General features: G+C 50.4%; 1 protein-coding gene across 7 annotated transcripts in view; it reads left to right on the top strand.

Annotated features, from left to right (window-relative positions):
- Fhad1 (forkhead associated phosphopeptide binding domain 1) overlaps positions 1 to 12,987 on the top strand; it is a 97,269-nt gene that overhangs the window by 5,696 nt on the left and 78,586 nt on the right. For all 7 annotated transcript variants that reach the window (XR_011375598.1, XM_070037895.1, XM_070037894.1 and 4 more), the window contains exon 3: positions 9,194 to 9,400. Coding sequence is in view for 6 of the 7 variants with exons in the window: in XM_070037895.1 (XP_069893996.1) it covers positions 9,194 to 9,400 (207 nt within the window). In the remaining variant the exon portion in view is untranslated. The remainder of the gene's footprint in view (positions 1 to 9,193; positions 9,401 to 12,987) is intronic.

The raw sequence follows: 12,987 nt of genomic DNA, 5'->3' as shown, positions 1-12,987 counted from the left end.
CCCTGCATGATCAAGTCTGGCCCATCCTGAGAAATAATTCCGCAATTAATTGATTACTTGTGTTATTCATACCAATCATTGTACTAAATCAAGTTCAGAAACCTTAATAAACTTGAATAAGAATCAGTCATGAACTTATTCAGTGGTAATAATTTCTTCTTCCTCCTCCTCCTCCTCCTTCTTCATCTTCTTCTTGGTGTTGCTACCAGGGCTTGAAATCAGGGCCTTGTGCTCTTATTTGGCTTTTTCCCTCAAGGCTGGTACTCTACCACTTGAGCCACAGCTCCACTTCCAGCTTTTTAGTGGTTAATTGTCTCATAGACATTCCTGCCCTGTCTGGCTTCAAATCTCAAATATCAGCCTCCTGAGTAGCTAGGATTACTGGAAAAGCCACTGGTATGGCCATAGTTACTTTTTTTTTTTTTTTTGCCAGTCCCGGGGCTTGAACTCATGTCATAGGCTTTGTCCCTGAGCTTCTTTTGTCCCTGAGTTTCTTTGTCTAGCACTCTACCACTCGAGCCACAGAGGCACTTCCAGCTTTTTCTGTGTATGTGGTACTGGGGAATTGAACCCAGGGTTTCATGCATGTTAGGCAAGCACTCTACTACTAAGCCACATTCCCCGCCTGTTTTTTTTTATAGTTGTTATTTATTTTTTAAACATCATTATTTTGTCTGCCTGGATAGGCCCAGTGAGTGAGGATTCTGCTTCTAAAGGTTCGTTCTTATCGACAAGGTTGACAACTTATCTTCATAGTTGCTATTATTACATTTTGACATCATTTACATTGATAATAGAGGACAGTTACACACTGCTGTTTTTTAAAAGTTGGAGGAAACAATGCCAGGTGCAGTGGGCCATGCCTGTAATCCCAGCTGCTTTAGTGGTAGATATGGAGAATCACAGAGCTTGGCCCAACCAGGTTAACAAATCCCATCTCAACAAATAAGCTGCACACAGTGGTATGTACCACTGTCTCTAATCCCAGCTACACAAAAAGCTGTACGTAGGAGGATCACAGTCCAAGACCAGCACTGAGAAAACTACAGGAACCTGCCTGAAAAATAACTACAGCCAAAAGCAGAGTGGGGCATGGCTCAAGTGGTAGAGCACCTGCCTAGCAAGCATAAGGGCCTGAGTTCAGACTCCAACATTGCCAAAACAAAACAAACCTGGAGGAAACAAAGGCAAAAGAAGGAAATGAAAGTGAGATCCAGTCCTGATGGGTCTCCAGACCGTCAGTGCCCGGTAAGGAGTGTGGCTCCTGGAAGGCAGGGCAGCCTGCTGCACCCTTTTATCACTCACTGACTCCACAGATATTACCTGCCATGTCAGCATGGGGAGAACCAGAGTCCCTGCTTCTGGGCATGTCAGCATGGGCAGAACCAGAGTCAGGAAGCTACCAGGAGAGGGAGACAGAGGGCACAGGAGCCCACAGACGTGACTGTGGTCACACACCAACAGCAGGCTCTAAAAGGAAAGAAGAGAAGAGCCAGGAGAGTGGAGGGGAGCCCGTGTGCAAAGGACATGTGGGGTGAGCCCACAGGACTAAGAATAAAAGGGGCGACAAGAGGCAGGACTCCTTTGGGACCTCAGAAGGGTTCAGGGCATCCTCTGTGGGAAGAGGACTCCAAAGGGGATCTGCTGTACACAGACTGGAAACTGAGCCTGCTCCCCATCTCCCTCCCCGTTCAGGGCTAAATCTGGTGTGCTGTATGCTTTCCACTGTTTGAGGTGGCTTGTGAACTGTAACTTTCAGAGTTGGTTGTCGCCGGTGTTTATTTTATTTTGGTTTTGAAATGAGGGTCTCCCTATGTTGCCCAGGCTGGTCTCAGACTCCCCAGGCTCCTGATTCCCAGGCCTCAGCCTCCCCAGCAGCCGGGATGGCAGGCTGCCATGATGCTACTACCTCCCACCCCGCCTCCCCCCTGAGTTCTCACCCCATGCTAGATGAGGGAGGACTTCCTGTAATCGGGCAGGGTGGTGCATGCCTGTAATCCCAGAGGCCGAGGTAGGAGGCTTGCAGTCTGAGGCCAGCACAGGTAAGTTAGGGTGAGACCCTGTCTAGAAGCACACAGACAACTGCAAGCACATGACTCGGGGCCGGCTCATGTGGCAGAGCGCCCGCCTGGCCAGTGTGAGGCCTAAGTCCAGTCCCAGGCCAGCTCACAAGACAGGGTCATAAGACAGCCAGAGTCAGCCCACTCGCAGACTGGGAGGGTGGAGATGGGGAAAGCAAGGGAGAGAGAGGCAGGGGAGGAGGGGTGCAGTGTCAGCCTCCTGCCGGCTGCTCCCCACTGTCTGGGTCCCCGTCGCGGGAAAGAGGGTTGGGAAAACATACTCAAATCCACTGCATCCTGTGTCCGCCTGGCACCTGCCATTTCTGGGCTGCCTGCTAGAAAGGAACTCTCAGGCCCCACCACACACCAGCTTTGGCTTTGGGAAAATTAGATAAAACATCCAGGAACCAGCGAAGGTGTGCAGGTCCATCTCCCACCAGCAGGTGGCACCTTTCATCAGCCCAGAGCACAAGGACACCCCCCCCACCCCCAGGGGAGCTTTGGAAGATAGCATCTGCATCATTTAGATTGGTGTGTGTGTGTGTGTGCGTGTGCGTGTGCGTGTGCGTGTGCGTGCGTGTGCGTGTGCGTGTGCGTGTGTGCGTGTGCGTGTGCGTATGTGTATGTGTGTGTGTGTGTGTATGTGTGTGTGTGTGTACCAGTCTTGAGGCTTGAATTCAAGGCCTGGGCATTGTCCCTGAGCTTTTTCATTCAAGGCTAGCTAGTGCACTATGACTTGAGCCACAGGCTCTACTTCCATCTTTTTGGAGATAGGAGTCCCACAGTCACAGACCTTTCTGCCCAGGCTGGCTTCCAATCATGATCCTCAGACTCAGCCTCCTGAGCGCCTCCTCCTAGCATCTCCCTATCTGGCTTTAGTTCACATGTCCCTCCCAGTGAGGGCGGTGAGGGACAGGGGGGCCAGGATGTGCCATCACTGCCCACTTGGCTCTGCCCCACCCTGCGCCTCTCATTCTGGGGTCCGCCCACACAGGGACTTCCTCTCCTTTGACTCTGGTCTGTTCTCATCACAAGCAGCTCCCCCTGGAGAACTTCCAGAAGGGAAGCGCTCTGCCCTCTCCTCCCGCCCCAGCTCACTGGCCACACAATGGACTTTGCTTTCTCTCTCTCTCTCTCTCTCTCTCTCTCTCTCTCTCTCTTTCTCTCTTTCTTTCTTTCTTTCTTTCTCTCCCTCTCTCTCTTTCTTTCTTTCTTTCTCTATTTCTCTTTCTTTCCTCCTTTCTTTCTTTCTGTCTGTCTTTTATTCTTTCTCTCTCTTTCTTTCTCTTTTTTCAGGTACTAGGGTTTGAACTCAGAGCCTTGTGCTTACTAGTCAGACTCTCCACCTCCTGAACCACACCCCAGCGTAGATAAATTAACCTCCTGTAAGTTGATCACACAGTATTTGCCATTTTGTGACTGGCCTCTTTCACTCAGCACAGTAATGTCCACAAGGTTTGGCTCTGTGGTAGTCTGGATCTGAATTTCCTTCCTTTTCAAGGCTGCATAGTATTTCACTGTCTGGTAGATCACATCTGCCTTGCCCACTCGTGGAAGTGGGGAATTGGGCTGTTCCCACATTTTGACAGGTGCCATGATGCAGCTTTGTGCATGGGTACAAGAATCTCCTTTGGGATTCTTTCAGATACATTCTCAGAATTAGAATTGCTAGACCACGTGGTAATTATTTCTTGAGGAACTACTAGGTCATTTTCTACAGTGGCTGCACATGGTGGTCAAATGCCAGACCCAAGGTTCCAGTTCCTCCCCAGCCTTGTTAACACTTGTGATTTTCTGGTTTGTGTGGTTGGTTTTTTTGGTTTTGGTTTGGTTTGGTTTTGGTAGTGCTAGGGTTTTGAACCGTGTTCCCAGGGCCCCCATTTGTATGTGTATGTGTGTGCTGGTCTTGGGGCCTGAACTCAGGGCCTGAAGACTGTCCCTTAGCTTAAGGCTGGTGCTCTACCATTTGAGCCACATTGCACTCCAGATTTTCACTGGTTAATTGGAGACCAGAGTCTCATGGACTTTTCTGCCTGAGGCTGGTTTCCAATTGTGATCCCCCAGCACAACCTAAATATCTAGGATTACAGGTATGTGCCACTGTGCCAGCAAAGACTGCAATGCTTTTGTTTTTTGTTTGTTTGTTTTTGTCAGTGGTGGGGCTTGAACTCTGGGCCTGAGCCCTGTCCCTCAGCTCTTCAGCTCAAGGCGAGGGCTCTACCACTTGAGCCACAGCACCACTTCTGGTTTTCTGGAGGTTAATTGGAGATAAGAGTTTCACGGACTATTTTCCTGCCCGGGCTGGATTTGAGTCATGATCCTCAGATCTCAGCCTCCCGAGTAGCTAGGATTATAGGCATGAGCCACTAGCCATTGGCCGCAAAGTTTTAACTAAGACAAATGATTCAAACAGCCATACTCCATGTTCAAAAGCCCCACCCTCACCCTGGAAAGCCCCACCCTCATCCTGGAAGCCCCGCCCCAACTCAGTGGCCATCCTGCATCTCAGTTTGTTATAAGCATATATTAATCACACAGAAGAGGTGAGTTTGCGAATGAGATTCCCATACACTTGTGTAATGTACTTTGGCTGTATTTCTCATTTCCCTCTCCTGTCACCTCCTCCTTTCTCTGTTTTATGAGGAAATATGTGACTTGTCTTTTTGAGTCTAGCTTAGTGTGCCCAAGCAGGTACTCGCCCTTCCCTCTGTTTCCCAGCAAGTGACTTGGTTGTGTTCTTATAACTGAGGCACCTCAGGCCCCATCCAGCCCTGATGAATCTGACTCCTCTGAGTCGTACCAGAATATGCTCAGGGTTCACCAGGGCTTGTGACCTGCTTGTGGGGTTTGTTGTTTGGTTCATTTGTTTGCCGGTACTAGGGGTTGAACTCAGAGCTTTGAGTTCAGTGGGGCATGCCTATAACGCCAGCTTTTTTGCTCTTGGCTGATGCTCTACCACTTGAGCCATCCTTTAGTCAATCTTTTAGTCAGCCTTTTGCTGGTTAATTGGAGATTGAGTATCAAGGAATTCTCTGCCCAGGCTGCCTTTGAACATGGATACTCAGATCTCAGCCTCCTGATTAGCTAGGATTACAGGCATGAGTCATTGACACTTATATTTGACATTTGCTTTTTGCAATTTTTTTGTGTTTAAGTTTGCAAATCTTTTGTCCATTTTGTTTATTCCCAGTACCAGATTTGTTTTGGTCAGTTGTGGGGCTTGAACTCAGGTCCTCAATGACAGCCTCTTTATGCTCAAGGCTAGCCCTCTACCTCTTGAGCCACAGTGCCACTTCCTGTTAATTGGAGATAAGAATCTCATGGAGACTTTTCTATCCAAGCTGTCTTTGAACCATGATCCTCAAATCTCAGCCTCCTGAGTAGCTAGGATTACAGGCATGACCACTGGCTCCTGGCTCAGATTTTTATTTTATTTATTTGTTTATTTATGTATTTATTTATTTTGCCAGTTGTGGGGCTTGAACTCTGGGCCTGGACACTGTCCCTCATATCTTCAGCTCAAGGCTAGCACCCTGCCACTTGAACCATAGTATCACTTCCGACTTTTTCTGCTTATGTGGTGCTGGGGAATTGAACCCAGGGCTTCAGGCATGCAAGGCAAGCACTCTACCACTAAGCCATCTTCCCAGCCCTCAGATTTTTTTGTGCTACTGTAAATAGAATTATTTTGTAATTTTTTGAGGGTTGTTAATTGTATCTTGGCCACTGTTGATCATATACCCCAAAACTGATGAATTTATTTATTAACTCTATGTTGTGTATATGTGAAGTCTTTGGCTTTCCTATGCACAAGACTGTGCTGTCTGAAAATACAGGTCATTTTATTTCTTCCTTTCTGATTTGAATGTGTCTTATTTGCTTTCCTTATCTGCTCTGGCTGGCACTTCCAGTCACATGCTGAACAGAAGTGATGAGCAGACATCCCTGTCTCATTCCTGATTTAAGAGGGAAACTTTTCCTTCTGTCTCCTGAGCATGCTGTTGGCTGTGGGCTTCTCATGAGTGGTCTGCATCATGCTGGGAAAGTTTCCTAGCTTTTACCATGGAAGGATGTTGAGTTTTGTCAAATTCCTTATCAGTATTGAGATGACCCTTATGTAGGGTTTCCCCTTTGTTCAGTTCATGTGAGGCAGTACACTCATTTCACTGTTATGTGTTGAACCATCTTTGCATTCCAGTGGTAAGTCCCACTGGCTTGTGGATTAGCATCTCTTTACTGAGCCAATGAACTCCATTTACTGATATTTTATTCAAGATTTTAGCATCAATGAACTGGGCTCTGTGGGGTGTGCCTGTAGCCCCAGATACTTGGTCTGCTAAGGCAGGAGGATCACTTGAACCCAGCCTGAGCAATGTAATGAGGCCCCCATCTCCAAATGTTTTGCATCAGTACCCAGGAGGGAGATTACTCCACCGTTTTCTCTTCTTGTTATATCATTGTCTGGTTCTGGTGTCGTGGCAGCACCAGCCTCTCTTCAGCACTGGGGCTCCAGCTTCTCCCTCTATAAGATGGGGACAGTGAGGGGACCACTCTGGAGCTCTGCAGATCAGAGTGGTCTTGCAGGGACCCAACCACAGGAAGCTCTCCACATGGGCCAGATGCTAATAATAAGTAAAGTAGAATGGCAGCGGACAGCTAGACACTCAGGGCAGGTGTCACACTTGTGCTCTGCAAGAACAGTGGAATCACAACGGCAGACATAAAAATGATTGCCTCAGCAAGGCAAATTTTCTTGCTAGAACTGTGGCGAGCACTCACTCAGAGCAAACCGGCTGCTCCCTACGACAGCAGGCCCCACCGCAGGGATTGGTCGAGCTCAGGTTCACAGTCTGCGCGCAGTTGACTGGTTTGAAGAGGTAAAATGTATTTTACACAAGGTGACCTTTAACAGACTTTGAAATAAGATTAGCAATACACAGGAATCTCAAAATGTACCCATATCCTCTGTTATTTCTTGAGCAATCTAAGGTGTGTCTTCCAAGGTGTGCCTTAATTCCATCTTGAAACAACAGTGAAGACAAAACCTTCCATTCCAAAAACCCTTTCTTATCCCAAAGCATTCCTCTTTTCCTTTCTTGTTTGTATCATCTACACAGAGTGATCAACAACAGTCTTTTAAGCAACCCACTTTGGTTAAAACGATGGTGTATTAGCAGCCACTCCAGCCCCCATGCCGTGGAGTCACCCAAGAACACAAGGCTCGCAGCTCTCTTGCTTGCCTAACAATGCTGACTGCTCTGGGCCTGCTTTGTGGAATCATGCAACCTTGTTCCTCTTTGTTCTGAGGTTCTAACCACAGCCTGGCTGCTTCTGAGGAACAGAAAGCAATGGGGCTTGGGGAAAGAAAAGCACAATCCAACACCCAGAATCGGTCTCTTTTTTTTTTTTTTGGCAGTTGAGTAAGGTTGCCAGAGCACAGAACATCAAGGTCATGGGCATGTGGGCTGCATTGCCTTGCTCTGAGAGCTGATGCGTTGTTTCTTAGGATTCCTAGGTTTGCAGAAAGTCAAACAGTGGGACAGTGACCCCCACCAGCTGCCTCCTGTGTTGAGGTCTGGTGACCGTCCCGCATGGCCACGGGCTGTTGGGCACCAACACATGATTGAATGAAAGATGACCAGGACAGCTGTCAGCTTAAAGATGGTCTTGCAGTGGATGGAAGCAGCACGCTCTCAGTGGACAGACAGGCGTACCGACACAGTTGCGTTTTCCCTGTCCCGGGCCCTGGGCGTGTGGTGTTCTCACCATGCCCAGTGAGAGACCACTGCAGAGCTCTGAGCACATTCAAGGTGGGCCAGGTCAGAGCTACGTAAGAACCGCAGGTCGTCTTTCTGTACTTGGATTCAAGCTGATAGAACACTGCCCGATTCATTTGTTAAGGCCAACAGCACCCAGTACCAGCCAGATGCAGTCATTGCAAGAAGAGACAACAAACCTGTTAGCGCTCATGGATGCAAATGTAAAACCTTCAAGTGTTCTAGAAGAGGCTGTGGGGAGCTGGTGTCATTTTTCCCTCAAATACTGAATAAAATTCACAAGCCCCTCTGGGCCTGGTGCTTTGTTTGTGAAGGTTAGTAATTACTGTTTTCAAACATGCGATCCTTTGGCCTCAGCCACCAGTGTGCTGGGATTACAGGCATGCCCCACCACACTCAGCAGATTCAAAGTCTAAACAGAGCCATTCTCTCAGACCATCTTCCTCTCCTTGGGTAGGTGTTGGTGGGTTGCATCTTTTTGGACAGTGAGTTGTTCGTAATCTCTGTGGTCCTTTTCGTGTCCAAGAGTTCAAAAGTGATGGTCGCTCCTCCCCTCCCTGCTTGTGGTAATTTGTGACTTCTTTCTTTCCGAAGGGGAAGCGGGAGGGAGGGGGTAAGAGAGGAAGGGAGGGAAGATGGAAGGAAAGAAGGAGGGAAGGAAGGAGGAAATAAAAAGGAATAGAGGAAGGAAGGGAGGGAGAAAGGAAGGAAGGAAGGAAGGGAGGGAGGGAGGAAGGAGGGAGGAAGGACGGACGTCACCTTTGGTTAGATGAATTCTGAGTTGCTTCAAGAAGCCATGGGAAAAAAAAAAAAAGAAGCCATGGGAACGCTGCTGGAAGGGGACTCCTCCCCTTCACGCGCAGGGCTTAGAAGTATGAAACGCGCTGGGGATGTGAGTTGTACCATCCGTGGCGGCTGCCTCTGCGGGGTGAAAGGTGACGGAGCGTCTTTTTCTATTTCGTGTGGTTTTTTTCTGTGAAGACCATTCATTGCTTGCTTACCCCGCCTCTCCACCCCAGCTCTGGCTCCTCCTCCCGGGAACCCAGTCTTTTCCTCCTCAGAGTCAGGGCAGCTGTCTCTTGCTGACCAGCCTCTGCCAGTCTCTACCGGCCTGGGCACATCTGTGTGGGTCAGTAGGCTGGGAAATGGCCAGTGCCCAGGCCAGGGCTCTCCATGACTCCCTAAGTACCATCCCCTTCACCGCACAGCGCAGTGTCTGTCCCCAGGTCCCAGCAGCTGTGTGACCTCAGGAGATCACCGCATCTCTCTGACCCTCAGGGTCCCCTTCTCCCAGCAAGGGCACCCCGTGAGCACAGGGCCTGCAGTGGCCACGCCCTCTGCTTTCCTCTCTTCCAGTCTTCGGACATTGACAACCACCATGCGCTTATCGAGTACAACGAAGCAGAGGGCAGCTTCGTCCTGCAGGACTTCAACTCCCGCAATGGCACATTCGTCAACGAGTGCCACATCCAGAACGTGGCTGTGAAGCTGATCCCCGGGGACATCCTGAGGTTCGGCTCGGCCGGGCTGACCTATGAGCTGGTCATCGAGAACCCGTCCCAGGTGAGCCGGGCCTGGCAGGAGTGGAGCTGTGGAGAGAGGGTCCTGGGGAAGGGGGGGATGTCTGTGATGTCACCCTGCTCACGACGTCACCCTGCCCGCTTCAGGCTGGGTCGGGTGGGATTGGGGAGGAGGGGACCTAGTGCCCTCTGTGGGTGTCTCCTCAAGCTGCGTGCGTCAGTGGGAGGTCCCCACTGCAGAAGCAGCCTCTGTTTGGGAAGAGGGGTGGACACGGGCCTGGGGCACCCCACAGATGAAGCCACCCAACAGATCAGGGCTCTGCTGCCTACAGCTCTGTGACCCAGCCTGGGGCTCTCTGTGTGCTGGAGTCAACGTCTTCTTCATGGTGCGTGGCTGAAAATCAGCCAGGGGATCTCACGCCTGTTGTACTAGCTACTTGGGAGGCTGAGACTAGGAGGATTGTGGTTCAAAGCCAACCGGGGCAAAAAAGCTTGCAAGACCTCATCTCAGCCTCGTAACTGGTGGTGGTGGTGAGCCTGTCATCCCACGCTCAGTGAAGGGGGAGATTGGGCAAACTGAGGTCCCAGACCAGCCCAGGCAGAAAGGCACACGCGGCCCTGTCTCCAGTTGGGGGAAGCTGTGGTGCCTGCCACAACAGGAGCCCGACCGACCGTGGGCTGACCGTGGCGCAGACACAGCCAGGCAGGAAGCAAGACCCTGCCCTAAAAATAACCAGTGAAAACAAGCAACGGAGGCATGGCTCAATGGTAGCATGTCAGCCTAGCAAGCCTGGACCCTGAGTTCAAATTTCAGTACTGCCAGAAAGAGGGAGAGAATGGGGGGAGTCTCTGTAAACCATGCAGCTGTGTCCAAATGGAGCCTGGCATGGATTAGCCATCACTGCATCCCGGTCACAAGTGATGGCCTCAACTTATCTGCCCAGGGGCTCACCGGGGGCCAGGGGCCAGACAGTTCATATCCCAGCTCTGCCACCCGCTCACTCACGTGCTCCCAAGCAAGCCACAGGCCTGTGGGAGGGCTCTGGAGTTCAGAGGCTCAAGGTCAAATGTCAACTGCATCTCCCACCATCTTTTGAGCTTAGCTTTCCAATTTCCACCAAGCAGCCACAGGTGAGTCATGAGCTCCCTTCAGAATCTCTGTGGATGCCGCTGGGTTCACCCACCCTCGTGGGAGAATGGGCGCATGAAGGCCCTGCACTTCCCCAAGGTTCCATGTCGCCAGTAACCAGCTCTCCTGAGCCCATCTACGAGGATTCAGCTCCCGAGAGCCCGGAGCACCGGGCGATGGTGACGTGAGAGCCTAAGCCACGAGGCCCCTGCCAGCGTCCCAGCCAGGCCCACCTGGGGCCCCTGGGGCGGAGGGCCACGTGACCTGAGGGCACAGGGAAAGCTCTGAGGGAAGGAGGAAATGCAGACTGACTTCCGATTCCTCCCCCACCTCCACCCACTTCTCACTGGGAGTGCTGTCGTAGCTCCTGGCAAAGCCAGAGGCTCCCTTCTCCACCCCTCTGGGATGCCACTGCCTGCTGGCTAGCATTTAATGAGCATTTATCATGTGTCGTGAGGTTCACCAAGCATGCTCTCATCTAGTTCTCACAGAGTGAGAAGCAGCTGCCATTATCTTTATGTAACAGATGAGACACAAGAGGAGACAGGCTTGTCAGGGTCACACAGGGGCCGGGGAGCAGACCCCAATTTGTGTGTGTGTGTGTGCGCACACAGTCCTGGGACTTGAACTCAGGGCTTGCATGCTGTCCCTGAGCTTTTGTACTTGAGCCTAATGCTCTACCACTTAGAGCCACAGCTTAAATTCCAGTTTTTTGGTAGGTCATTGGAGATCAGAGCCTCATAGACTTTCTTGCCTGGGCTGCTTTTGAACCTCCATCCACGGATCTGAGCGGCATGAGCCACCAGTAGCCAGTTTCAATTTTGTTTAATGTTAAATTCCATCTTTCTGTCTCTCATATAGAGGCTGGCAGACCACAGCCCCCAGGCAAGCTGTCGCCTAACATCTGTGTTTGTAAATAAAGTTTTATTGGAACACAGTAAGCCCATTCATGTGGGCATTTGGCTGCTCAGCTGACAGTTGAGTAGCCAGACCAGACGGCAGAACTAGTTTAGCTCTGCCTTGCTCCAGAAGTGCCCTGCCCCCTCTCAGCACACTGCTTAGCCTGCCTCCCGTCTATTCTGTTTCTCTCCCACAACAGAAGGAGCTTAAAAGATAGTTGCTGCTTTTCTCTTCTCTCTGGGTGATCATTCATGCATTCATTCATTCACTCAGTCTAGCAAGGCCAAGTCCGGGCATTTTCTCACTAGATAAATGAGACCTTGACAGGACAGGAAAAGTCTTCAGCTAAGAAGACTGACAACCGAGGACGTGGAGATGGGCCCAAGCAGAGGAGCGAAGTCCATGGGAACAGCTCCTCAGAACAAACTTAAAGGGAATAACCCCTTCATGCCCCAGACTTAAAAGTAATGTGGACTTGGCCCTTCTGAGTTATGTCATGTAGGATCCTGACTTCTCAGATTGAAATCCTGTGCATAATTTTTTCCTGATCGAGGGGACTCAGAATTATTACCCTCTTTGGAAGTGAGGAGGCACCTGGGGAGCACTGGAAGGGAAGGCTGCTTGAGGCCAGCGCCCTCTGCTGGCTGAGAGCTTGCGTGCCAGTGTCAAACAGCGCCCTCTGCTGGCTCATCTAATGCCTTGTCACACAGTGCCCTCTCCTGGCCCTGAGCTCAGATTCCTGCGTTCATGGTCTTAGGCAGCCAGTTACCCCTCTTTGCTAGGGATCAGATTCTGGGGATGCCTTACACGCCCACTCTCCCCCACTGCCTCCCTGCAGAAGTGAGCAGTCCTCCCTCCAGCAGGCTGCCTACTCAGTCACGTGTTTGTACCCACGTGGACGTGCACATTTGTACTATAGGTTGTCATCCAGCCCTGGGTCGTTTGTCTCAGATTGTCCCTCCTTGGTTCGTCCATGTCTCCCCAACACACTTCTGCCGTTCCCTTGTTTGTTTTTATATCCTCTGGGGGCATCTATTCATTTTATGCTATTGGGGTTTTTTTGGTTTGTTGTGTTGTGTTTTGTTTTTTTTGCTTGAACTCAGGGCCTAGGTGCTTTCCCTGGATCTCTTTATGATCACTATTTGACCCACAGCACCACTTTCAGCTTTTTCTGAGTAGTTTATTGGAGATAAGTGTCTCACAGACATATCTGCCCAGGCTGGCTTCAAACCACAATGCTCAGATCTCAGCCTCCTGCGTAGCAAAGATTACAGGTGTGAGCCACTGGCGCCCCACTCATTGTATGCTATTGTTAAATGCTCTGGGTTCACAGTCTGGTTTCAGCCCAGCCTGGCATCAGACTGAGGTCTCTGCTCTTGATGTTTGGCTGGGGACCACAATTGGGTTATGTCAGGCCATTTTTCTGGCCCAGCCGGCATCTCTGTAAGCTCTGTGTACATGGTAGAAGGTAACCATGAATGTGAGTGCACTCTATTATAATGATTATGAAATATCTGTGCTCATCATTGTGGATCTAATAGCATAGATGCTCACTGAGTGTTTTGCCTTTGGCTGACTGCTTGGGTCCCCAAGCCAAAGAA

This window comes from Dipodomys merriami, unplaced genomic scaffold (assembly GCF_024711535.1).
Source record: "Dipodomys merriami isolate MVZ:Mamm:240054 unplaced genomic scaffold, mDipMer1.0.p SCAF_28, whole genome shotgun sequence".
Lineage (NCBI taxonomy): Eukaryota > Metazoa > Chordata > Mammalia > Rodentia > Heteromyidae > Dipodomys > Dipodomys merriami.
Note: the sequence above shows the minus strand (reverse complement) of the source record. Positions and strands in the feature narration are given on the sequence as shown.